Raw genomic sequence first — 27,722 nt, forward strand, 5'->3', positions numbered from 1 at the left:
CGGCCCTGGTCACAGGATGACTTTGCAACACATATCACGTATAGTTCCAATTCAACAACCATTCTTAACTTCTATACAAGGTCACAAGTCACACTAAGAGGACTATTAAAAGATCTAATAAAACCAACATAATTTATCATCTTTCTAAATATCCTTTACCTCATGCCAGTGTCTGATTCAATTTTGTTATTAATCTTGTACCAGGAATCATTCTGTTTTGGGGAAAGGAGGAAACGTAAGCATGTATCCCTAACAGCCCACCCTTTAAAGAAATGATTTAAAGTGCACCAGGTTAAAAAAATAACCACAGACACAGTGGTACACAACAAAATATTTATTTTATACAATTCAACTTTACTATTTTCTGTAGTGCATTGCTGGATTTACTTCGGGCCAAGCATGTCTTCGGGCTTCACCCACTGGTCAAACTGTGCGGCGGTAAGGTAACCAAGCTTAATAGCAGTTTCTTTTAGTGTTCCTCCTTCTTTGTGAGCAGTCTTTGCTATCTTAGCAGCTTTGTCATATCCTGAAGTGAAAAAACAAATTGAGGATGAACCACTTACTTGAAATTAAAATGCTTTGTGCAAACTGACCAGACACCAGGTACATAATAGCAACAACCTCTTAATACTCGTCAAAACAGGGACTTGCAAAGGTACAAGCATATTTTAAAACAACTACCACAGAAAAAACGCGGATTTAAAATTGCATTGTGCAAAGTCATTGCAAATTAAGAGAAAAAAACGATTTGCAAAAGCCAATAGGGCTTGCTAAAAAAGGCACACACGAATGCATCCGCGCAAATACAGACACAATGAGCCCACATACACAAGCAATGGAAAACAAACAGCCATGCACACACACCCGCAGGCACATAGGGACAAGCAGAGATTAAGGCACATGGAGACAACAAACATCCTGCCACCAGTGTACTCGCAGTAAACAAACATAAGTTCACATAGAGTACGCATTTATTCACATACATACAAGCACTATGTAGATACAGGCAGATCAGAGCATAAATGAGTTTGTGGAATTGTATGTTTTATCGATTTGACATGAGAGGTGGATCAATAGAGAAGTTCATACAAAAGTCCCTAGTGCATATGGATATATAGGTGACAGGTTATGGGTGGATTTCTGTATGAAGGCATGATCTTTGGTGGAAAATAAAATAAATGCATGGGTGGATGAATGGATGTTGGTACGTGGATGAATGAATAAATGGATGTGGGTGGAACAATGAATGCAAATGTGTGGATAGATGAATGTGGATGGGACAAGCAATGCCTGGGGTGGCTGAATGAAAGTATGGGTTTGGGTGGGTGGATGGATGGATGGATGGATTCAAGAAAGAATATTGTGGTAAGGTTGACTATATGCACGCGTGGGCTAAGGTGGGAGTAAGAATTAATATGTGGTATAGGATGTAGATTAACTCAAACCTATGCATTCGTCCATTAAACCCTTGTGTTCATAGAAGAAAACCCAGGTATGGTGGTGTAAGTGGATGCCAAGAAATGTATGGTTTTCAGAGAGAGAGTAAGTTCCAGAGGAAACAAATGGCAGGACGAGTCTGAGGAAGGACGAGTGAGCAGGTGGGTGAAGGGAAACATGTGTGTGGATGGCTGACTGTGGACAGAGATATGGATATGCATGGATGGTATGGTATGTTTGTGGATGATGGGTGGAAGAATGCTTGTTTGTGGGAAGTGAATGGGTGCGTGGTGGGAGGTCTTTCTATTCACGTCATTTCGGTCTCTCCATTTTAATCCTTTGTTTTCACAGGATCTCTGTACAAAATTACTGCACCACTCAAACAAAATTAAAGAATGAAGCTGCGTGCGACAGTATCATAAGTGGGGGAAACTTTTGTGTGAAAAGGGACTGCAAAAAGCACATGGACTGCACCGAATGAAAAGAGAAACCACCCCAGTCTCGAGATCAGAACATGTGAAACTTTTTCAGAAAGGTTCATACAGGGGTGTGTGGTCAAGATGGCGGGTGCATAGGATGTGCAGAGTGCTCCTCTGCCTACCAGAGGACATAAAAGTTACCCGAGGAGATATGGGAGCCCGTATTCTGCCGCTTCAGCTGTCGTGACCCTTATAGAAGCCACCGAATAGCAGCAGAGCCAGGAGCAGTGGTGGTGGGCACACAGATGACAGAGTGAAAACTACTAAAACTTATGATATGAGAAAAAAACCTATGACGACACTTTCGAGAGAAAAATAATGAACGTGCACCAACTACACGCTATGGGGAAAATGACAAGCAAGAGAAATGTAGTTATTGCCTCATAAAAGCATGCAGAAGCGAGGTCGATCAGATTATATTATTGTTTAAGTAAAATAGTTTGTGATTTATTAATGAAAAAGTATGTCATCTTATTAATGTGTGCTAGAAACATGTAGAATGGTAAACTCTCGTGTTATGGAGTTCATCTAATTATTTTGATTTTCATATACATGTGTGAACATTAATAAACCTTCATCGAAACATAACGAGCATGGTTTTTTTAAATGTGACATTTTATGAAAAATCACTACATGTATTAACGTGTGCACTGAAAATAACAAAAGAAAAGCAGGTGTTAAACATTCATTTCTAACAGTGCTTTCGTGAAACTTTCTCAGAATGTATTTCACTCGTATATTAATGTATTAGAAGTAAAACGAAAAATGTATTTTTGCAATATTAATTAGGTTTGCATGTTGGTACATTTTTAAAAAGTATAATGACCTCATATGTACATATATGAATCACAACTGTGCTAAATGATTATAAGAAATCTAAAGCATATCAATTCAAATGTGTGTCTGATGCACTTGTAAATGTAGGATTCACAATTTATATGATGTTGCCGTATATTAGCTTAAATCCTAGTAGGCCTCATTTCTGAAGTGTAGTTTAATGACTTGCTCAAACCATGGCTTGTGGGCGAATTCTCCACTATTGCAAATAACGAGCAACACAGTATGCTATTGTGACTTCCCATGTACTGTGCAATGCACTTGTTACATAGTGCTACCATTCAGAACAGCTGTCTGGGAAACTGTCCTCTTGAACTTGCCTATGTGACTTTTTCAACGGACCATTGCCTAAAGTGTCCCATATTGAATAACTTAATGACTGCATAATTGACCCACCTATTCTTTCGGATTATGTGTCTTCTTTACGGTCACAGCACACTCATCCTAGTCGAACTGACCTGGTCTGAGCGAATGGGGTGATGCCAGGAGGTGTCACCCCACAATTTGTTGAGTATAATAGCAGCCCCCTTATTTCCTTAGGATAGGCAGTTACCTTTGCTGCCTCGGTGGTAGACGGAGACGGATTCCTGTTGCGAGTCACTCTTACCAGATTGGACTGGCTTACTTGGAACCTTGCTGAGTTTTCCTAAAACGTCTTTGCTAAAAGACTTAACTGGATTCCCCTCTGAACAGGCGCATACGCTGTGTGCGCCTGGCAGTTTCCTCTGCCTGAACTGACACTCTTTTTGTCCCTTCCTGAAATCCTTAGCTTTGTTATTCATTAAACTAATTTGATCTTGATTTGAATCTGATGCTGAAATTCTTAATGCACTCCCCTGCTTTACAAATTTGATAAACTAAACAAACTTAACTTGATTGTCTCTGCTATCATGATTTATCGTCCCTTTTCATGAATGTGCATTCCTAACTGGTTTACTCTGTGACTAAGGCAAAATGTACGAGTGAGTTCACTGAACATCAAATCCTAATGGTACTATTCTTTATAGCAGCAACTGAACCTCTGGTCTGTATGATTCTTGCTCGCCTACGTTTCTTCAGGAGATTTGGACTTGCTGTGATGATATTATTTACCTATGGTATTGTCTTGAGCATTATTTACATGAGTTTAATTTCAAATGTGTAGTTCGCTTAACCAATTCCTGGTCCTCACTGGATGACTGCCTGATCCCCATATATCCAACCCCTCTCAGTAGAGCAAGTTCGATCGGAGGACCAAGATAGGAGAGGATTATTGTGAAGTAAGGGCCCAGCGAACGCTACAGCAGTAAATCTGGTAGCGTGTCAGATGGTTTACTGGCCGATGAGGTGAAGATATAAGGGGGATGCCTATGGAGACTCCCATAGGGACCTAGAATAAAAGTTCTTCCTGACCAATTCCAAAGCTCATGTTCAGTGAAGGTGACCAAGAGTTTTGTCGGTCCTGTTGTACTGTAATGTACTCCTTCAAGACTTGCAGTGGTGTGAGTATCAATAGGGTTGTGCATTGCTGTAGCCTAAAATTTCGATTGCATAACCTGACACGGCCTTAGTACTGCAAAGTTTTAGAGCTAATGCTTGAATTAAGCGCTTTGTGCAGTGAAATTGAAGTTGTCATCAGGCCCGAAGTGTCCTAAGATCCCGGGACATACACCTACGGGTGATCTCGTAGCATAGCATATGCGGAGTAATATTGTCTGCTGTTGTTTTGAAGGTGCTGTGCGGGAGACGTCATCGGCAGTACCACGAGAGAAGGGAACTTTCTATTTGTGAGGGTGAGGAATCACCGTCATTACAGTTGTTCTCAGTGCACAGAGAACAGTTGTAATGATTTGACTGAGGTTGCCCTGGTCGAGATTTCACTACTGTCGTAGATTAGGATAAATTGGGTTATTATTGGATCCTTTGAGTGAGTGAAATTATATATTTTCTTTTAGTGGAGCACACAGGTGTTCAGCTTGCAAATAAAGCAAAAATATAACAAGCAAAATGTTATAAAACACTAAGCAAAATGTTTATGACATTTTGTTAGGAAGAGAATGCACCATGGAAATTGTGAAGGAGGAGGGGTAGCTGCAACAAGGAGTTAAGTGACATCACAGGTGTAGAACTACTATTGGTTAGTTGGTGTGAAGCCGCACTGGGATAGTTTGACCACAACAGAGAGCCGCGCTGGTATTGGTTATTTGAACAGAAACAAGGAAGTGTACATAAACTTTGTAGAGCGAATTATTTGTAAAGGTCAATATTAAAATTTCCTAAGAGAAAATGAAGATTTTGAAAAATGTAAATACTTTAATGCAAGGAGATGTGCCTGTACCAACTAGAGAAGGGGTACAGATACCATGTTAGAGAACACTAGCTTTATACACGACACAAGAGAGAGGCTATCATACATGCACATGGCTGAGAATTGGATGAAATACACAGAAAAAGACAGACCTTTAGCTTTTCCACACTATGGAATATTTAACATTCAAATTCTTGAAAATTTGAGGAGACAGTTATACGATATTAAACCTCCCGAGACCTATGCAATTTGAGGTTCTTGGGGAATGGGAACATGTAGCTCATCATAAGGAGAAACATATCTCCCTTGATATTTCTAAAAACCCGTTAAATCGGTATGTTGAGGTTAGGTGGGATGCACAACAGAAGGCTTGGAATTGCTGAGGGAACACAAATGTATCCTGTATTAGTTGCAGAAAAGGGAGATGGAGAATAATGTAAGGAAAAGAACAAAAAAAACCTTAAAGATTTCCAGACATTGACATTGACTGATGAAAGCGAAAATGAAACCGATGATGAATTCTGTAATAAGAAACCAGGCACCCAAGCATTCCAGTCATGTCAATCTTACCAACATTCCTCACAGAACACTCACACTGGCTGAGCAGCAAGTTACAAGGTAAAGTTGAAAACTATAAACATAACATGAAGATACTACAAATTCCTAAATTATTTATTATCAAATCGCACACCACCTTATAATGAGGATCAATCTCAGAGTATACCGATTTCGTTCACTGGATTAGTACCAGATGCATCTCTCATGCTATTAAGTCCAGGGGGTAGAGCCTAGCAATCTCATGACATTAGGTGTTCCAGATGCCCTTTTGGTCCCAATCCCGGTCCTGAAAATAAAGCATGTGTGTACTGTCCTCTGACAGTCCCTACTGGGATAGGCGGATCAAGTGCCAGCCCTAATGACCCAAGAATAGGACAAATCAATCCTGTACCATTAATACGGTCTTCCGACAACATTCTTAGAGGAACGAGTATTGGGTCAAATGCAAATTTGGTTCAGCCAAGCACTTCAAATAGTCAATTAAGCCAAGCTGCAACTTCATGTACAGTTGGAAGAAATATGGAAACCACGATCAGAGGAAATAGGACTATGGCAGGAAGAACTTTACAGTTAGGTACGCAAGATTCTGAGTTTCCTTCTACACCATGTTCAGGTATGGAGGGCAAAATGGGGGTTTGCAGGGAAGCACACCTGAAAGGCACATAGGCCCCACACCCCAAGAACTTGAACAGTGGATTAGGGATATAGCCCCATCTACACTTGACATAAGTGCAGGAGCTCAGGGAACTACTCTTCCAAGAGACCATATGGACAAGTCACTTGATGCAGCAAAACTTAAAGTGGAATTATAAGTAATAACTCTAGCTGGACTGATAGTTCCCATGATCATTTCTTTTAAGAATGATGAATTATTGATTGTGTTCAAGGACATTACCAGATGTGCTCGAAACACATGACAAATGTTCTGAATTGGCAAAGAAACATGGGGTGGACATATAATCTGTACGTTTTTTGGAATGTTTTATATGTTAGTGACAGCCACTGAAAATATGAAGCCTTCAGGAAAGATTTTACAGATTAAGGAATTACTAACCACCTTCAGAAAGTAGGGAGAGTTAGAAGAGTGGGAAGGCAGATGGGCTAAAAAGAAGGAAGCAAAGAAATTTGCAATGTCAATGTACCCAGTTCTTGAAGATGATGGAGAACATGGGGTAAAAATGCTCCCTATGAGAAAGTTGTCTGGAGGAGTGTATATACATGTTCCATGGACAAGACCGGATATATTGTCCTTTACAAATGATTTCTGAAATTGAGAGAAAAACCTGTTGAATGGAACAAGCAAGTTGAGAGGTTTGTGAAGGTTTCAAAGGTTTTGCTGAAGGCTCTGGATACTTTATTTGACATCGTAGTTCCAATAGATTTGTGGGCCGAATGTAAAATTACTATCGATTGGCCTGAGACAGAACCAGCTAGACAGTCACGTACTGGTGCACCATCACCTTAGGTAATGAAAAAATACAATCAAGCCATTACCTACCTGAAGGGAAAGATTTCTTCTAAAGAGATAGGTTGGATAAAGACTGACAGAACGACTCAGGAATTGAAGAAGACAGTGCATGCTTGCTACGAACGACTTTTGCAGCCATTTAGCAATACAGTGGGATGAAGAATGTGGCAGGAAAACATATGGGATATTTCGTATACCGATTTGTATATGGTTTGAGACCTGAAATTAGTGCTATGATACAGCAGCATTTGATCTGTTGGCAAAGGGAACCGATAGACGAAATTCTCCGATATGCCAAAATTGTGGAGATGAACTAGATACCAAGCACAAGAGACTTAAAGAGAAGCTGATGTTGGCTCAAATGAAAACGATTAAAAGAGGTTACACTGGTGCTGGTGTTAATTGCACAAATGTGGTGCAGGGAAATCGGCAAGCAAACTCTGGAATGCGAGGAGTAGGAGGTGGACAATAACAGGGTGCGCAGACGCAAGATAGAGGTGTTTCCTTTGAGAGGTTGAAAAAGACTAATCTGTGCGGCATTTGCAGCAAGGTCAGGCACTGGAAGCGTGAATGTCGATTTAATCCTCCTAATTAGGTGAATGGACAGGTTCAACACGCTGGGAATGCACAGACACAAGGAAGTAATAGGGTACAAAATCAACAGTCTCAAAGGCAGAGAAATTAATATCCAAGTATGCCAGAAGTCCCAATGCCCCAAATGAATGGTTGGATTCAGAAATATAACAAAGGATTTCACACAAGTGCTCAAGTTACACAATGTTACCCAAGAATACTTGATTTAGATCGATGACACGATCAGATATGTCCCAATGACAAGGATCGCTCCGGCCTACCTCGGATGTGCGAAGCTCGCATTCCGTCTCCACCCTCAGGCACCATGTGGACGGCAAGGTAAATGGGACCTCAATCTTGTCCCTTGTTGACACGGGTGCTACCCATTCCACTGTGAGAACCACAGAAGTTCCAAACCTACCCCTCTCTGGAGAAAGAACCCAAGTTGTGGGAGTTACGGATCGATTGATGTCCAATCCAGTAACGAAACCTATATCTGTTCAAATTGGATCTTTTTGAAGATTTGCAGAAATTTGTGGTGTGTGATTCAAGTCCAGTAAATCTGTTAGGGCAAGACTTGCTGTGCAATCTCAATTGTTCCATTTAATGTACTTCACAAGGAACTGAATACCATACTAATGATGAGGATGTTGTTTTCAAATTGCCTAAACAAAATTCTGAAGCTGAAGGATTATTTCCTCTATTAACAAGTGTGGATTTACCTCTGGAAATAAGAGACGGTGTCATCGCAGGTTTGGGATTTTATAGGAAAAGACATTGAATTGCTTAAAGGTGTGGCTCCAATACGAATGACCTTAAGGCCAAATGCTGAATTTCCCTGCATCCCTCAATACGATTTGAACCCAGAAACTATTGCAGGCATTACATCATTAGTTGAACCACTGATCGAACAGAGAATTCGGAAAGAAATGATGGGGAGTCCATGTAATTCTCCTATCATGGGTGGAGGAGGCTGGCTTAGTATATAGTGCACACTTATATAAGTGAGGCACCTTGCACTTATCCAGGCAAACCTTATGGTGATTTTAGTGGTCTTAGAGGGCTTTCTATTGTTGTCTAAGTGGTAGCTGTAGAGCGCAGCCTTCAGGCTTATCCAGGAGTGATAAGCAGCTTGTTTTACCAGTTCTAATCATGTAGTGTAGGTTAAACAAAAATGAACCACACTGTATATATAAAAATATGTATTTATTACACAACGCTCACTAGCACATTGGTGTATCGCCTACCCGGAGATATCAACACAAATACACAATACTTCAATCGAAAACAGGAAAGTAAGCACAAAATAGTGGTCTCCAAGGGGAGACCAAACAATATACAAAGAAAGTGGAATGCGAACTGCGACCTAAGTCGGGACTTGGACCAGGAGACTCAGAGGAGTTGGGGACCCAAGGAACCACCCAAGGTAAGTAACCAGGAACCCCACTGAGGCTGTGTGCAGAGCGGAAACAGAGTTGCGTACTCAATAGAAGTCAACGGGAAAGTCACAGTTGCAGTTTTCAAGAAGGACCCTTCCCAGTGGACCCTGAAGAAACCCTGTTGAAGACAGAAGGTTGGAGAGTCACCCCATGTGTGGAAATCCCCGAAACCAGGATACCTACACCAGGGAAACTGGGTGCATAGGTGTGAAGCGACACCGGAAACCTCTGTAGACCACCAAGGAGGACTTCAGTAAAGATGCCGCTGTGGAAGGCTGTGCAAGAGTCCGGTGAAAGCCAAGGGTGGATTCTGGAAGAGGAGACCCTGCAAGAAGAGGGGACAGAGTCTATGCCACTTGAAGGGGACCAGGAGGCACAGAAGAGCAATGCCCACATATGTCAGAAGGTTGAGTAGTGAAAATGGACCTTCTCGCTGCAGCTGTGAGGAACAGGCGACGTTGAGGAAGACCAGAAGCTGTGCACGAGTTGTCCCACGTCAGAAGTCAAGAACCAGGGGGTCGTTGTACGGCGGGAGCATCTACAAGTCTTGGCAGCTGCAACAGGCAGAGCAGCGAGACCAGGAGCAGCAGAAGTCTTCCTTGATACAGTCTTGGTTCCAGGCGAAGTCCAAGTGCTCAGGAGATCGAAGTGTGACTTGGTTTCAGTCTTGTCCACGACGAATCTGAGGACCCACCAACAGCTAGGCCCTTAAATACCTTGAGGAAAGGGTTGGGACGACTCACGGTTCCCTTCCAGAGGAGGGACTGGACAGAGGGGGAGATACTCCCATGTCCTTTGTCCAGTTTTGCACCAAACTGGGACCTAAGGGCTCCCTGAAATGGCTCATACTAGAGTATGTAAGGAGAGTACCAAATGTGGCCTTAAAAGCAGTCTGGTGGCACTGGCAAGCACACCTACCCAGCCCAATACACGAAGTCCTGTCTGGGAGGTGGTCACATCTCCCTGTGATAGGAAACTGTGAGAAGTTGGCCTGGCATATGCTGGTCACTAGTTATAGTGGCCACCTTGCACCAGTTCAATTCGACTCTTATGGTAGATAGGTTTAAGACAACCTTTTAAAGAAAGCTATCCTAGTGGTAGCTGTGGAGAGCAGCCTTCAGGCTAAGTCTCTGAGGAATGTAATGCAGCTTGTTTTACCTTATAATCTCTTGAATTACCAAATGAAAGGACACCACACAGGTATATATATCAAATATAGATGTATTTATTTCTAGACACACACTACTAATCTCTTTATGAGATTAGAAGTCAGGAACACATTCAAATACCAACGTTTCACAATAAGTTAAGCACAAATATGGCCTGGGGCCCTAGGGGCGTACCAGACCATATACTAAAAAAGAGTTTTAGGAAAGTCGACTTGCAGAGGGACAAGGCCTAGGGCCTGTAGAATCGCTGGGGCTTCACTAATCCACCCAAAGCAGGTAAGTAAAAGACCCACGGGAGTAGCGTGCAGTGTGAGAACACAGCCGCGGGTTCCCTATTGACTTCAATGGAGCAAGTCGCGGTTGGATTTTTAAAGTTTTAGGGTACTTCGAGGAAGTCTACAAGCAAGCCACTTACAAGGTAAGTAATTCGAGGGCCAACACACACTAGGACACCGGAGTGCACGAGTTACCTCACCCAGGGAAGCCGGGTGCATAGGTGTCTTTTGGTGTCTGGTCGCGTCGCTGTTTCCTATAGAAGCCAAAGAAGATTTGCTGCTTGCGAAGACTGAATAAGTGTCTGGTGGAATCCAAGACTGGATTCAAGATGAAGATGACCTGAAAGCAGAAGGGACAGTGTTCATAGTCACTTGCCAGTGACCCGGGGCCAGGAAGATGGATGCCCACGGAAGTCGGGTGATTTCAGGTGATCAAGGGTGTTTTGACTCTTCACTCACGAGGACCAGGAGGCATCGACGATGACCAGCAGCTGGATTCTGAGTGTCCCACGACGTCTGCAGCTTACTGAGGTGTCAGCAACCAGATTGGAGCCAACAAGCCTTGGCAACAGCAAGTCTCGTGGAAAGTGAATAAAGTCAGCGGTGCAGACCAGCAAGGTCTGAGGGACTCACCCAGCCAGGGGAAGTCAGGGCAGGACTGGAGCAACCAGGGGAGCCCTTTGGTTCAATCAGAAAGTCTTCAGGGGACCCACAAGCCAACGGGCAAGGGATCGCAAAGACGCCACATGAGGAAATGCTTTACAGGAGCCCACGATCACTCAGAACGTGGTAGGCCTCTGATTTTCGGTGCACAACCTGCTGGAGGCTTGGGCCACAAATGGTCCAATGCACAAGTTCGTAGAACGTCGTGAAGGGGTTGCACTCGACAATAGTGCACAGTACCCAGGTACTGCTGTTCCTCGTCACTCGTGGGGTTCACTCGCCTCAGCTCTGCTGGGGACTCACAATGGCCGTCGAGAAGTCAGGAAATCCACTTCCGGGGCTGCAGGGACTTCGGACTCCAGCGGGAGCGGGAAAGTTTGCGACCGTTGATTCAAAGTTTTGGTGCCTGCCAAGCAGGGGAGTCACTCCTTGACTCCAAGGGAGATTCTTCCGTCTTCCAAAGGTAGTGGAATGTCGAAGGACCAGGATTCTTCTTGTAAAGCGCCGTCCAGGGATATCTAGTTTGCAACGGCAAGGGTTCACTATCTTATACTAAAAGAAAGGGAGGGACTAGCTTTATGAACACTCCTCTGGGAGGGTCAGGGTAGGGGGTGGTTACACCCACTTCCTTTTGTCCAGTTTCGCGCCAGAGCAGGGACAGGTAGCCCCTGAACCGGTTTGAGCTGGCATATGCACAGAGGGGCCTACTGCTCCCCCAGTGCAGGACTTCAAAGCACTCTAGGAGTGCACCCACCCGGCCCCAATACACTAAATCCTGTCTGGAAGGTGGTGACACCTCCCTGTGACAGGATGCCTATTGTTGGGCCTCCTCCACTGCGAGTTTCAGTCAGCAGCAGGAGGGCAGCCCAGTGTCTGTGCTGGTGGCATCCATTTTGTGATGCCAGGGCTCTTTCAGATTTCTACCGGTCGTCCCCTCTAGAAGGGTGAGATCATACTCTCACACCAGTTACTGGTGTGGGGGTATGATTCCAAGTTGTTTGACACCAAACACGACATGTTTTGATGTAGTCATTCCAAAGTTAGCATTTACCGGGAGGTTATAATGCACTTAAGAGTATATGGTTTAACCGCATCCACAAACAGCCACAGATAATAGGCTCTGCCAGCTGCAGAGGGGTCCTGCTCATGCAGAGGCACCCCCTCACATTGTAAACCAAGCGCCCTGCCCTCAGGATTGATAGGGCCTGCCTTAGGGGTGACTGATAGATTTATATGTGTGTGTATGGTGAGATATAGGAACCTATACCTCAGTGAGGGGTGCTAACACTACACCTCACCCAGGCTGCAGTAGCAGGCCTGTGGTGTCAGATTTAGTCTGCTTCCCAGGGGTGGCATAACACATGCTTCAGCTCCTGGTAGGCCTGTGAAGTACCTATGCCCTTGGTACCAAAGGTACCATATACTAGGGGCTCATAAGGTACCACGGTATCCAATCAATAGTGCATCTAATATGCACACCAGTCATTTAAGGGAGTAAGTAGATAGGCTGGGGTCCTGGAAAGCAGGAGCCCAGCCAGACTAGTCAAAAACCATTCAAATACCAGGAAAAATGTGGGGACAACCATGCAGTCCGATTCCACCTTCCTACAGAAACCTTTTATTCTACCTTCCCCTGCTTGAGCTTGGCTCAGCAGCAGGAGGGTAGAACTGTGTCTGTAGTTTGCAGAAGCACTAGCATGAAAGGCTGTTACTGGGAGTACAGGAGGTACCAAGAGGGAGCCCCCTAGTACATGGAACCATACTTACAACACTGGATTGAGTGTTGGGGTATGATTCCAACATGTTTGATACCAAACATGACCAGCTCCGGTGCAGGCACTAAATAGTTAGACATCTTGTAATGACTTGATGTCCACTATATGTATCAAAATGTCTGACTGCAATTGCAAAGCCTGGAGGATCGACTCCGGGGTTTGTATGGGGTGTCCTGCTCATGCAGGGGCACCCTCACACTTATCAAGCACACTGATCTCAGGACTGAACAGCCTGCCACAGGTGTGACTTATAAATGTAAAGTGCAGTGACCTCAGATATAAGGAAACAAATCTTTTGTGAGATGTGCTAGCACCAATTTACACAGGCTTTCAATGGCAGGCCTGTAGTCACAGTTTCAGTGGACTCCCATGGGTGGCACAATACATGCTGCAGCCCATGGGAGACCTCTGGTGTACTTATGCTCTAGGTACATTAGCACCAGATACTTACAGGGGTACACCAGTAGCCAATTGGGGGATGTACCAAAGTACTTACCATCGGCGATTTAGGGAGGAAGCACAGTGAATGACTTAGTCTTACTGGGATCCTGCTAATCAGAACCCCAAAAACATACTGACACCAAGCAAAAAGTGGGAGTAACCATGAAATCAGATCCTACTTTCCTACACCAAGGCTCTCCCCTTTGCTGAAAGAGACCTTGCGCCACCTCCAGATGAAGACGCATTCGTGATCCGTTAGGCATCGATGACGGAGTTCGTCCACCCTGGCGTTCAGGGAACTGCCTTGGTGTTGAACTACCAGGGATATGCACTGTTCCAGACAAATCCAGAGACGCAGGGCCTTCTGACAGATGGTCCATGACCCCACCTGCCTCGTTTGTTGCAGTATAACATGGCAGTGGTGTTATCTGTGAACACCTGAAACAGCGTTCCTTCGAAAGATGGCAAGAAGGCTTTCAGTGCTAAACGGATTGCATAGAGCTACAACAGGTTGATGTGGAGCTCAGCTTCTGCCGGAGACCAGAGTCCTTTGATCTCCACCTCTCCCAGATGACCGCCCCATCCCAAAAGTGACATATCTGTCACTACTATGAGATCTGGTAGGGGAAGGGAGAAGGGTCTGCCCGTGACCCATGCGTGGTTTGCCCAATGCAACGCCCACTGGAACCTCAGCTCCCACCGCAGAGCCTGCATATGCCATATGGCATGATTCACCAACAGGAAGCAGGAGGCCATGAGGTCCAGCAGCCTCAAAATCAGACGCACCGAAATCCAGGATAAAGGCTGAAACATCAGTATCATAGCCTACATATCATGGACTCGCCACTCTTGAGCATAGGCCCGAAACCGCATTGTGTCTAGAATGGCTCCAATAAAAGGAAGCGTCTGAGAGGGAGTCCGGTCTGACTTCCACACGTTTATAGTGAGCCCAGCGAATGCAGGAGGTTCGCCGTAGTCTAAAGGTGGGACACAACTGCTTGGGGCAAGCCTGCCTTTAACAACCAGTTGTCGAGATAGGGGAAGACCGGAACCTCTAATCTCCGCAGATGAACTGCGACCACCGCCATCCCCTTGGTGAATACCCGAGGGGCACTGGTGAGGCCGAAGGGGAGCACGGTAAACTGAAAGTGCTCGTGGGCCACAATATACCGCAGGTAGCGGTGATGGGCAGGCAGGATGGGGATATGGAAATAGGCGTCCTGCAAGTCCAACGCTACCATCCAGTCTCCAGAGTCCAAGGCAGACAGAACTTGAGCAAGAATGAGCATCTTGAACTTCTCTTTTCGGAGTTAGTAGTTGAGGGCTCTGAGGGGTCGAGAAAAGGACGAAGGCCTCCATCCTTAACCCCTTCGCTGCTGCGGACATTCCGCTGCAGCGCTGGGGGGGGCAGGGGGGCAGCGCGGTGGGCCTGTGCTCATGACGGAGCCGCTCCGTCATGAGCCACGGTTGAGCTGTGCTCATGTCGGAACGGTTCCGTCATGACTCCGCCCATTTGCATTGTCCCCCCGCACAGGCGGGGAAACAGCGCCGCGTAGGCGGAGCGGCCGCCAACGGTCGTGTCATGACGGAACCGTTCCGTCATGAGCACACGGCAACCGTGGCTCATGACGGAGCGGTTCCGTCATGAGCGGGGAAGGGGTTAAAATAGCGGGAATAGCAACCACAGCCTATTTCTGGCACTGGAATCCTCTCTATAGCTCCTTTAGGACAAAAACTATCCACCTGGAGATGGTATGGACTATCCTGGTTTGGAACACATCGACATCCTCAAAACGACTATCCCGCATCATTTCTGTTCCAAAGCAAAACCAAAGGGATTCAAGCTAGCCTGGCTGATGACGGCTGATTAGCCAGAAACCGGTCCCAGGATGCTTGTTTCCGGTCCAGGCTTGGCTTGGCAGTTCGGGCTGGACTGTTCCCATGAGGCACAGGGTCAGACTGATTTGCATATGGCCATGTCTGAACTGGGGTGGCAGAGTGAGCTAAAGAATGATGATGGATTAAACCCAGATCAGTTGACTGGGGGTGAGCGCTTGCAATGTTCAACACTCCGTCCATCATCCCCTTTGGTTTTGCTTTGTTTGCCCTAAGTTGGCAGGGTATGCCCAGACGTGGGTCCCTTGCTCACTTTGCCACTGGATTCAAGCTAGCCTGGCTGATGACTGCTGATTAGCCAGAAACCGGTCCCAGGATGCTTGTTTCCGGTCCAGGGAAGACATGGCTTGGCAGTTCGGGCTGGACTGTTCCCATAAGGCCCACGGTCAGACTGATTTGCATATGGCCATGTCTGAACTGGGGTGGCGGAGTGAGCTAAAGAATGATGATGGATTAAACCCAGATCAGTTGACTGGGGGTGAGTGCTTGCAATGTTCAACACTCCGTCCATCATCCCCTTTGGTTTTGCCTCATTTCTGTTCCAGGAATTACCACTGACCCCCTAAGAAAACACTGCAGACACAACAAACAGAAATAAATACGTTTGTATGGGATGGTAAGTGAACCAGAATAAACTGCCTTTTAATGTACAGACCAGCATTAGAGGGGTCATGAGAGTCTCTCATATCACACAGTACTTTCAGGCAGCACAACTCCGGTACATGCTGGAGTGGGGCTGAGAGGCTTCGGAGCAGCACTGGTGCTTCACAGACCAGGCTATTGCAGGGATCACATATGGAAGGTTCCTTGGATGCCCCAAAACACACCGTAGGGATTATATACCTCCCCCCATAACCAAAGCTAGTATAGTAGTATGGGACCGTATTGCAGTGCGCAAGGGCTTAAGGACATTCTCATCACAGATGACCCCATCTTCAATAACCCAGACTAACCGCAGGCTGTATGCCAACCGCTTCCGCCAGTGGCACTGGGGTTGCAAAAGGATAGGCTGCCTATCTGAAGCAGAATCATCACCTTTGATAGATGAAAAAAAAGACGGAAAAAAAAAGACTATGACCTCCCTGAAGCAGATTGTATACAATACATCCATGTCCGGCACTGGGCGACACATCCCTCCGTTAAACCACATGCAAAAAGGCCTTTAACATAGTTTGAGAAATAGATCCATTTAAAAGATAGCGGCAGACATCTGATATTGGAGCTCTATAGTCTTCTAGCACAACTGCCACTTCAGGGGTCAGACATTATGGGAAAGAGAATTGGGGAAGATGCTCACATACAGAATGAGAAGATATCTACCACCATGATGGACACGCAATGTTTCAGGCACCGAGTGCACCTTCAAAATTGTTCCTTACTGGTATCTGACCCCCTGCATGGCTGCAGAGCTGGTGCATGGAACATAGTAAGAGTGCTGGCGGGGGTACCGGTACCTTGTCACTCTTGCTCTGGAACAGCCCAAAATGGCCATGCTACTGGAGTACGTTTGGGATGACAGACCATTCCTTCCATATTCTGATCACGCGTTTCCCCACATTCATACTACTAGGCCTACTCTACCACCTAACATTTCTGTCGAAATCCCTACGAGGGCGAAAAATGGCATTAGCTCTAGTAGCAGCGCATCAAGCTATCCTCTCCCTTTGGGGCTCAGAAAAGGCTCCGGATTACACCGGCAGGCTACACAAATTATTGTACCTTCTAGGCATGGAAAAACTGATGCTCTTCATAGAACGAAGATTAGAGCTATACCAAGAGATCTGACCCCCCCTTATTGGTATTCTCTCTTCTGAATTTAATGAACTGGCATGTCCTAAATACCTTAAATTACTCCATCTACTCCCCACCCAGTCACGAGATAATGCAGACACTAATTCCTAGATAAGATTGACCAGACAGTCTGAGACAACCAGGTTCGATCTGCACTGATCACATGGCACAAGTAAGGGCAACATCTGTAAACGCCACATACAGAGTGTGTACAGGAGGTGCACTTTCATGGAGAGGAGGGATTAAAGGAGAGTCCCATTTCAAATTAATACTATATGTGGCCGGCTGGGGCGTGGCCAACCGGGCAGCGAAATGGCCGCTCTGTGAGTGAGCTCCGCCGGCTGCACATAATAATCCTTTCTCAATCCTGCCTTGAAAGCACTCAGCGCCCCGATTCACATACCGGTGGGTAGCGTGAGACTCAGTGCCTTATCGATCGGACTCTGGTGGCTGCCGGGGAACAGGGAGTCGAGCTGTGCTCCCGGACGCCCTGCCCGCGCGAGGACTGGAGTGGGAGCCCGCCTCCATAGCTGCCGGAGGCGGACGGGCAAAGCTACGGAGGTCCGGGGTGGAACGGGCCTGATGAGACTCAAAGCGCTGCAAACTCCGGGCTGAGTGAAAGGCGAGGATCGGAGGAGGACGAGGCCGCTGGCACCGATACGACCTGGAGCCTGGACGCTGATCTCTGCCTGCCAGACCAGAGGTATAACGAGCACGTCTGCATGCTTCTGGCCGGGGTTGTGGAGACCCGGACGGTGTGGGCGCCATTTTATGTGCATCGCGGGAGGCGAGATGGCGGCTGGCTGCGGCTGTGGTCTGACCAAGCTGAACTAGAGGCGAGCCCACGCTGCAGTACACATACAGCGGAGGGGATCGGTGGCCGCTGAGGGTGAGCCTGTGAGTGTGGCTGCTGCTGAGGGGGCCGCCGAGCGCGTTCTGCAGCCCGAGGGCGGAAAAAGGAGAGAGAACTGCGCGGAGGTGGCTCGCCCCCCTTGGCCGTCGGCTGGCCCTGCGACGCGGCGAAGCTGTGGATGAGCCTACGGGGCGCCCAGTGACCGCGACGCCCACATCAAACGCTCCTTTGCTGGTGAGATTCGGCTGAGACTAGCGCCGGCTGTGCCGTTGGGGTGCCTCACGACCCTGGTGCCGGCTCTCTGTGGAAGTGGGTCTGCACATAGTGGGTGCCCGACCTGGACTTGTGCGGTGAGGTGACACTCCTGGCCCAATCCTGAGTGTGGTGGATTGAGCGCGTGGATCGTGGGCTGCGCTGTATGGAGTCCCGGAGCTGGCTGCGGAGGGATGGAGTCCCGGAGCTGGCTGCGGAGGGAGTGACGGTCGCATCTGCAAGCTGGGGTCCGCCAGGCTGAGGACACAACTGTAAGTTGCAGCACCGGGGAGCGACTGGGCTGTGGCGGCGATACCCCAGTGGGAGTCGGCCGGCGGGGGCGCGGCAGCATTGAGCCTGATTCCACGAGCTTTATAAGGTGAGCGGGCCGAGAGTTGGTAGCTGCGGGTGTGACCGATCCTCAGACACTCCGCGTTGGGACATCTGCGGCGGCCCCGCTGGCGATTGGGGCCTGCTTGAGTCAGAACTGCGCTGCGGCGACACCCTCCTGGCCGACTCCGGTGACGCCTGTGGCTCCGCGCTGTGCCCCTGCTGGCCTAGTGACTATTGGGAGGTGACCATGCGCGGCGGTGGTTGAGCCCCTGGGGTCCCGGCCGCTGCCTTCGGCACCGCCGACTAGGTCGGAAAATTCCTGGCGTTACCGCGTGGCTGTACTCGAGGCGACCTCCCCATACGTGACCGGGCCTGGCCCATCGACATGGGGGGGAAAAATGATGCGAAGCAGTCCCGGCTCACCTTTGACCACAAGCGTCAGGCTAAACAACAAGCGGCGGACCTGGAGGCGGCGGAGTCTTCCTCGCAGGGGACAGGATCGGACAGCGATTACCGGGCACTGATGATGGAGGTTCGATCGAGCCTCAAGAGCATTGATGCCAAGCTCGACGCCATGTCTTCCCAGCTGGAGTCTGTCAAGCAGCAAGTAGACTCGCACAAAACCAGGCTGGATAGCCTAGAGACCAAGCATACCGAATGCTGCGAGTTCAGGCACGAAACCAAGAAACAACTTACGTCTGTGGAAAAAGAACTGGCATTCCTCCGGGCTAAAACAGATGATTTAGAAGCACGGTCACGGAGATCCAACATCCGCATCACGGGCATCCCGGAGACGACGAACACTGGCAGAATGGAGATGTACGTGTCCGAGCTGCTCCATGAACTCTTTGATCCGGCGCTCTCCCCGGTGTTCACTGTTGAAAGGGCGCACAGATCGCTTGGAAAAAAGCCGCCGGTGGGGGCGGCACCGCGCCCTATCCTAGCGAAGATCCTGAATTTTCAAGACAGAGACCTCATCTTACGCCTTGCTCGTGAAAAGGGTAAAATTACGCACAAAGGTAATAACATTTCCTTTTACCCTGATTTCACTCCCTCTGTGCAGGCTGCCCGGAAGGAATTTCTACCTGCTAAAAAACTGCTACTCCAGGCTAATGTCCAATATGCATTGTTATACCCAGCGAAGCTGAGGGTGACACACGAGGGTACCACACAGTACTTCATGGATGCCAAGGCGGCGTTGAAGTTTGCTAAACAATTTGGTGGTGCTGTGGCGAGACGACCGTCGCCACGTGTGGAGGTGGAAGACGGACGTCTGAGTGATAATGACTGACTCAGTTGTGAGTATGCGGCATGCCCTATCCTCATAGGGCATTTTACACTGTGAGTTCAGTACCAGCCTCTTCCCACCCGCAGCTGCTCCTATGGCCCTGCTTTCAGTTTATGGGGGGGCGCGGTGTACCTGCCCCTGACAGATGTGCTGTGTTGCTGAGCTGAACTTACATCGCACGGCCCCTCCGGGGTGTGGGCTGCGGACTGGGTGAGGAGATCGATGCTGGTGTGGTGAGGGGACCGCTATAGTGCAGCCACCCTGTGCAAACAGGGGGGTATGCTTGGAGCACCACGCCCCATGGGGTGTCTCCCATTGTTTTTGGGTTCAAGTTGCCAACACGCCTTGCGTGTCTATGGTGGGGATTTGTCACAACCTGATTGGGGGGGGTTGGTGAGGGCGGGGGGTGGTGGGGGGAATTGAGTTGTTTAAGGTTATGTAGGTTTTGGTACGATGGATATGTTTGCTCACGGATCACCAGGAAAATACGCTATACATGGCACAGGAGGTACACTGGTGAGGTGATGCATTATGCACACAGTGGCAGTGGAGATACGACTCGGAATGGATAGCGGGATGGCAGGCGTTAGGTTATTAACGTGGAACATTAGAGGACTTGGGGACTACAAAAAGGCTCGTCTAATGCATGGGTACCTCTCCCGTCATAACGTGGATATATGCTTTCTGCAGGAGACACACGTGCACTCCACTCCTTCACCCAGACTGAAGCACTCGCGTTGGGCACGGGTGTATTCCGCCATTTATTCTAATTACGCTAGAGGGGTGGCGATCCTCATACGCAATGGGCTGGACTGGAAGGAACACCACACTCTATTAGACAAAGAGGGGCGATACGTTATTACACATGGCGTGCTTCAGGGGAGGGAGCTGGTGTTGGCGGCTGTTTACGGACCTAACGTGGATGACCCTGACTTCTTCAGGGAGGTATGGGCACAGATCACGTTAATGGATTGTTCCACAATCATCCTTGGTGGTGATTTTAATGTAGTACTTGCTGATGCGTTGGATCGTAGGGGTGCAGGAGGGCCCACACACACTAGAGCCCGTCAGGCCGTCTTGGATATCATGGAGGAGGGGTTGCTGTCAGATGTATGGAGAGCGAGGCACCCTACTGATACCATGGGGACGTGCATAACGAGTCAGCATGCGGCTTGGTCCCGCCTGGATTACTGGTTGGTCTCGCCGGATGTGGCATCCTGGGTGGTTGAGGTGGACATTCAGGCCCGGTCGCTCTCTGATCACGCCCCTTGCCTGTTGGTGGCAAAAGTGCCTGATGCCCCCGCTCGTGCGTTCTCCTGGCGGTTGCCCCCGCATGCGCTTACCGACTCTGCTTTCACTGAGGAAATTAGAGCGGACATCGTGAAATATTTCGAAAACAAAACGGGGTCAGTGACTACTGAGGCCGTCCTCTGGGACGCATTTAAGGCGGTGATCCGCGGCCAGTGCATCTCCAGGCAGGCAGGTGTCCTAAAAACAATACATGGCGCTCTCAGCAGGTTGGAGGGGGAGTTAAGGGAGTTGGACGTGCGATTCTGCAATGACCCCTCGCCTGAGCTGGCGGTGCAGATGAAGGCTAAGTTGCTGGAGTTCAGTGAGGAGGCGCAGCGAGAGGTGAAATTCCTGGGCAAACAAGCGGAGGCCCGTAGATATGGAGAAGGGGATAGACCTAGTAGAACCCTGGCGAGGCTCACATCTCCGCGCGCACAGTCCAACTTTATTCCTTCCATAAAAAATAGTGAGGGGGAGCTCCGGCTAGGGCACGAAGTGGTTCTTACTACTTTTGCTCAGTTTTACTCGTCCCTCTATACCTCCAGACAGACTACAGCTCCGGCATCCCTGGACGCCTTCCTAGATTCAATCGCCATTGTCTGGTTCAATGACCACCACTGTCGGTATATGGATGTCCCGTTCACCGCCCGGGATGTCGCGTAGGTGATAAAGAGCATGCCCGCGCACAGGGCCCCTGGCCCGGATGGGCTGTCCACAATCTTTTACAAGACCTATGCCAGCGAACTGGCCCCTAGACTCCACTCAGTCTTTGCGGAAGCCCTGGAGACTGGCTCCCTGCCGGACTCGATGCGTGAGGCACTAATAATTACGCTGTTAAAGCCGGACAAAGATTGCCAGCTACTGGACTCGTACCGTCCACTATCCCTCATTAACGTAGACGTTAAAATCTACGCTAAACTAATCGCAGACAGGCTCCAGCCCTTGTTGCCGATGGTGGCGCTACCCGATCAATCGGGGTTCATCCCCGGCCGAGCCACATCGCACAACCTAAGAACGATATTTTCAGTACTGCACTATTTACACCCTTCCATACAGGCGGCGGTCATTTTCTTGGACGCCACGAAAGCGTTTGATTCGCTGGAATGGCCCTACCTGTTTAGGATTCTTGGCAGGATGGGATTTAGCCCCCTCTTTATAAACTTGATAAGGCTACTATATGCCGCTCCCAGGGCGCGAGTGCGAGTGAATGGGCTGATTTCCCAGCCAATTGGCATCTCCCGCGGGACCAGGCAGGGGTGCCCTTTGTCACCGCTGCTATTTGCTATTGCCATGGAGCCCCTCGCGGCTCGGGTCCGACAGCACCACACGGTCCGGGGCATTGGCTTCATCTCTCGCAGCCTGCTGATTTCCATGTACGCGGATGATGTAACGCTGTATGTAACTAACCCTGCCGAGAACCTGAACCCACTGCTGAGGGAGTTCGTCCGCCTTGAGGGACTGGCAGGAGTATCCATCAACTGGTCCAAGTCTGTGGCGTTCCCTTTGACGGATGCCACATCTGAGGCGACATCGGACTATCCCTTGCGCTGGGAAACCGACTCAGTCAAGTACCTGGGGGTCTGGATCAGCCGTAACCTGAGCGACTTGTGGACTCTGAATTATGGTAGGGCGGTGGACTGGCTGGAAGGGAAAATCGAAATTTAAAACAAGCTCCCCCTGTCTTTGGTTGCAAGGATAGCCCTAGCAAAAATGGTGGTCCTTCCGAAATTTTTATACCTATTCGTAAATCTCCCGTTGCCACACTTCCACGCTCGGGTACGGTCACTGCTGTTGACGCTGGTTTGGGCTGGGGGCCAGGCGAGATCATCCTGGGCGCTGCTCACCCTCCCGTTGAGGCAGGGCGGACTGGGGCCCCCGGATATGGCACTATACTCGCTGTGTGCGCAAGCACAATTTCTGCACTTCTGGGTATTTCCCACTCCTTATCAGCCGCATGTTGCGGTGGAGATGGCTGTTGCGGCTCCCTTGCCCCTAAGTGTGGCGTTGTATGGGAAGTCGCCTCGCCCTTCTACAGATGTAGACACGGTGGCCCTGCTCCGATGGACATGGCAGGAATTGCAGAGGAGGGCAAAACTCCCTCTCCTGTATGCGCCGGCCATTCCCCTGCGGGGCAATCCATTATTTCCCTGCCTGCAGGATAGAGGAGGGGACGTCGTGATTAGAGGGAAGATCCTGCATACTTTCGCCGACATTTACCCAGATGGCACCTTCAGGGTTCCCGCGGTGGGAGAGGCTGACCCACCGGAGTCCTTCGCCGACCTTTTCATTCTCCATAAGATTAAAGAATCCTGTAAAGCACTGTGGCCTCAGTTCCCGGATGAGCCCCCACAACTCCAGGTATTACAAAACTTACTCTCGAAAGCATCTCCCAAAAAACTTGTGTCCCGGTTGTACAACTGTATGCAGGAGCAAACCCCTGTCGTTGTGCCTTCCTCCCTGCATGCATGGAATGCGGAGTTGGAGGCCCCTCTGTCTGAAGAACAGTGGGCCTTCTGCTGTGGGCAACTGAAGGAATTATCACCTAATTATAGGTTGCGCCTGGTGCACTTCAAGTTCTTACACAGGTACTATCGTACACCACGATTGCTACACCGTATGGGTCTCAGGGAGGATGACACATGCTGGAAATGTGGGGCTGAAAATGCTACTTTTATGCACGTGGCGTGGAGTTGCCCGCGACTAGAGGAATACTGGTTAAATATCTTCACTGCTATTAATCAAATTCTACTTAGAGCCGATACGCCGTCTCCACACCGAGGGTTACTGGGTTATGTCAAAGATACTCCACCAAAGACTAGGAAATTACATGCGCTATTGCTTCTATATGCTAAGAGACAGGTGGCGGTGCGCTGGGGTCGCAGATCCCTGCCCAAATTTACGGAATGGGTGAAAGATGTAACATATGGTAACACACAACTTACATGCTACTGGGAAACGATGCCAGTTACTTCCCGGCCCAGGGACATCTGGGAGCCCTTTCTGCAGTGGGCCCGGGAGAGGGCCGGCTCCCCCAGCTCCACATGTTCGTTGTCTGGAGTGGTCTCTGACGATATGGGTTGACACTGTTGGTAGAGGGGAGGTGCACGCCAGTGCTGCTGAACTATAGACGATTTTGAAGTTTGATGCAGCCGGCTGTGGGTGGTGGCATGGAGGCGGGGCCCCGTCGTATGTGGGATGGCAGGCCGTGAATAGCTAGTCCTGGAGTCCGTATGCAACAGGGCGGAAGCCCGCTTTTATTACGCTGTGTCGTGGTCCGATATACAAATATGATTACTGCTGCTGTGTGCCACTTCACATGTGTTGCTTCCTTTGAAGGTTTTGCTCCTCAATTGCTAAAGTGTCTGTACCATTGGTTGTTCTGGTTATGGTTACGTAAAAGTGAATTTGGGGGTAAACGAAAACTGATAATTGTTTACATGCTGATTTACAGTGACTGATTGGTTCAGAAATTGCCTGCTTCTGCTGAGGCTCCATATGTCCATATCTGTAATGTCATTGATTTGCTAACCTGAATAAACAGATTAATAAAAAAAAATACTATATGTGGCCACGCTGCCAGCCCCCAGGTTGTAGGTAATAAAACTGTACTATAATTTTGTTTTTCTTTTTTGTAAAACTTATGAAGTGATCTACCAAAACAAAAAAGGAAAGGTTCATTCAGTAGTGGTCAATAGTCACTGTTCTATGCGCACATAATGTACAGTCCTAAACACAACACTAAAGCAATGGCCTCTTAAGTCAACGGCTGTGGGCTCAAGTGACAAGTACCCTATTGGGTGGGTGAGTGAGAGAGATATATATATATATATTTTGTTATGTTGGCATACTTGAAAAATTCAGTTTAATGACTTAGCATGAAGAAGTTGGCGCATGTTAACATTTAAAAAAAACATGTTTATGTCTTCTCTTTGATTCTTGAATGCACAATGCCCACTAAGTATGCCGAGAAGAAGGTTTAGTGCAAATGTGGTACTATAAACCAAGCATTTTGATCTTACGTCATGAAGTTAGAGTCGCAAGACACTCAAAGAAAAAGGTTGTTCCTAGCACCCTTTGGCGGTCTGAATACAGGCACTGCTTTATAGTGAGGAAATTGAGTTTGTATACTTTTTACAATCTCCTTCAAAAGTCATCCAGTAAACTCAGATTGTGGAACTCGGCCTTCAGAGACTTAATCTAGTTCACCTGGGTAAGAGTGACTGCATGCATGTTCGGCCCTCTAAGTGTATGGATTGTGCATTTGAAGTCCGACCTCATAAGCTCTCTGTGGAAATGACACTAGGTCCTTAGGAACCAAGGATGCCTGTGCACATTGAACTGGGCAGAGATTGGCATACGAGTGAATCAACTCTGCGCCAGGAGGCGGACATTGATCACCTTATCCCAAACCCATTTTTGTGTCCTTGATTCCGATAGCAGGGTTCAGTGAACGTATATTAAAAATATGTATCCACAATTCTGGGAGGATGGCTATAACATGAGATGCTGAGAAAACATACGCCAATTTACCCGTGCAGAGGTTTTTCAGCTGTAGGCTTCTTTATGAGATACTTCAAAGTAAAATGTAAATAGGGACTAGATCTCCTTTAAAACTTGAACGTACAGGTAGTATATCCAGGAATGTCCCTCTAGAGACGGGCAGAACAGGGCAAACAAAGAGCGATATTCAGATTTCGGTTGTCCAGCAATATCTTTCAAATGTGAGGCATACCCTGGCCTCCAGGGTCGATCTAGTTTAGAAGACTCCTATTCTGCAGGGAAGATTAGGATTCCTAATTTTCGTGTGATAGTTAAGTATATATGTGTTTATTTCGAGAATTGTGTTTACTAATGTTGAGTATACCTTTAAATTAGAACAGTATTCTTTACATAGATTAGAACTTTTATTAAAAATGATGACTTTTGAAAACACATTTCATTTGACTCACTGATGTTCAACCATCCATTTCTCCATGTGAAAGAACTTTTTGAGCAGCTTGAAAACTTAAGTTCAGATGTCCTTTTTGTTGCACGATAAAGTTCACTTCTAGATTTACTAATTCTCTCACGGTACCAAGCACAGCGTGTAAACCAGAGAGCCCTATCTAATGATGGTAGCCAGCACCCTTATGTGTGGACTGATTAGGCTGGATTCAAGTCTAAGTGCTTGTATAGATCTAGATTGCCTGACTCCACAAAATGAACATAAAATGTGGTCTTCCACTGTATGCAAAAAAAAATCTAAAGACAATGTGGGAGACACTACCCTCAAGCACATTTAACATTTGAAAAAAAAATGCATAGAGCTATACGTTTAATAGAGAAGAAAGGTAATTGAATCTTCCTTGTTTAAGGGTTCCTTAAAACCATATACAAGGTGGCCAGCCAAGATGGCCGAGCGGACCTAACCCGCCGAAGCTCTGCGGCGAAATCACAGAAATGGTCACATAACCATCACTTAGGGGAAATCATGCATCACGATCAACAATGAGAGGCTAATGACATCGGGAAAGTCGAAGACTCGCCTGAGAGAAGCGGAAAGAGTGCCAGTGGAGTCTGATTTGCTGTGCGCCACCAAGGCTCAAGAATAACGAGACGGCCCAGGGGCAGGAAACCGATGACAGAGAGGAGAACGGCGCAACAGCGGATCATGAGCCCCCCCAACAGCAGTAGGTGAAGAGAAGCAGGAAGCGGCGACTGCGGGAGAGCCCCCTCTGGGAGAGAACACAAGCACAGCGTCCGCGAGTAAGACAGGAGTGACGCTTAGTGGTGACACGGTTTTACATATTTGCCGGCCCCCCTTAGCATTGCCATTTCGGTGCTGGAGGATCAACTCACCAGCAGGTAGGTGCAACTGAGCAAAAGTGGCAAGACCCCCTCGGTCCCTGGTGGGCCTTTGGGACGACACATGGAGGCCGTCGCCTGACATCAAGATGGCGACCGGTAGACATCCACAGATAGCTAACTGAAAGCAGAGCGCTGCGTTTTACGCAAGAGGAGACATGGGAGGAATTACTCCCCAGGCGCTACTCGCACCCACAGGGTACACTCTGTGGATCCCTCACTCCTGGGCGCCTGACTTCAATATGGCAGACATCTAGGCAAACTGAAGACAGCACCAGAAACAATATAAGAGGTGTCTACAGCAGACTCATGCCTGTGAAGGGACTACCATCAGCAGCAGAAGGACCAAGCATATCCAGGCCCATGATCTACTGAATATATCTGCCTCCCCTATAGAGACACGAACAATGGGAGAGAAGGAGTCCAAGCAGGAGGGGGCTAAATACGGAGGCTAGACAGGATTAATATCCAGAGCAGGGTGCGATATCTACCACAGTCCTCCCTACAGGGCACTTACAAGCGATCTCCTCCCAGGAGTGGAATCATAACGGAAGGCATGGGGAAACAGTGATTAGTTTAATTTAACGAGAGCACTCAAGGTGGTTGGCAGGGACACTGAGACCGCCGCCACTCACACAAGGCCAAGACCAGGTAGAGGTCCCTGACTAGCAGAGGAACACAAGCCCTGAACGACTGGCTCGCACGAGGGAGTCCAGCACACGATGCGGCCTCACTCAGCCCTAGAAGGGATGCCCTGCAGATACTGCAGACTCA

At 48.1% G+C, this 27,722-nt stretch overlaps 1 protein-coding gene across 1 annotated transcript in view; it reads right to left on the reverse strand.

Annotated features, from left to right (window-relative positions):
- Positions 1 to 319: 319 nt before the first annotated feature.
- FH (fumarate hydratase) overlaps positions 320 to 27,722 on the reverse strand; it is a 375,622-nt gene continuing 348,219 nt past the window's right edge. Inside the window, exon 10 of the mRNA XM_085612182.1 lies at positions 320 to 526. Coding sequence (XP_085468308.1) covers positions 384 to 526 — 143 coding nt within the window. The 3' untranslated portion in view covers positions 320 to 383. The remainder of the gene's footprint in view (positions 527 to 27,722) is intronic.

Source organism: Triturus cristatus, chromosome 6 (genome assembly GCF_964204655.1).
Source record: "Triturus cristatus chromosome 6, aTriCri1.1, whole genome shotgun sequence".
NCBI classification, from domain to species: Eukaryota; Metazoa; Chordata; class Amphibia; order Caudata; family Salamandridae; genus Triturus; species Triturus cristatus.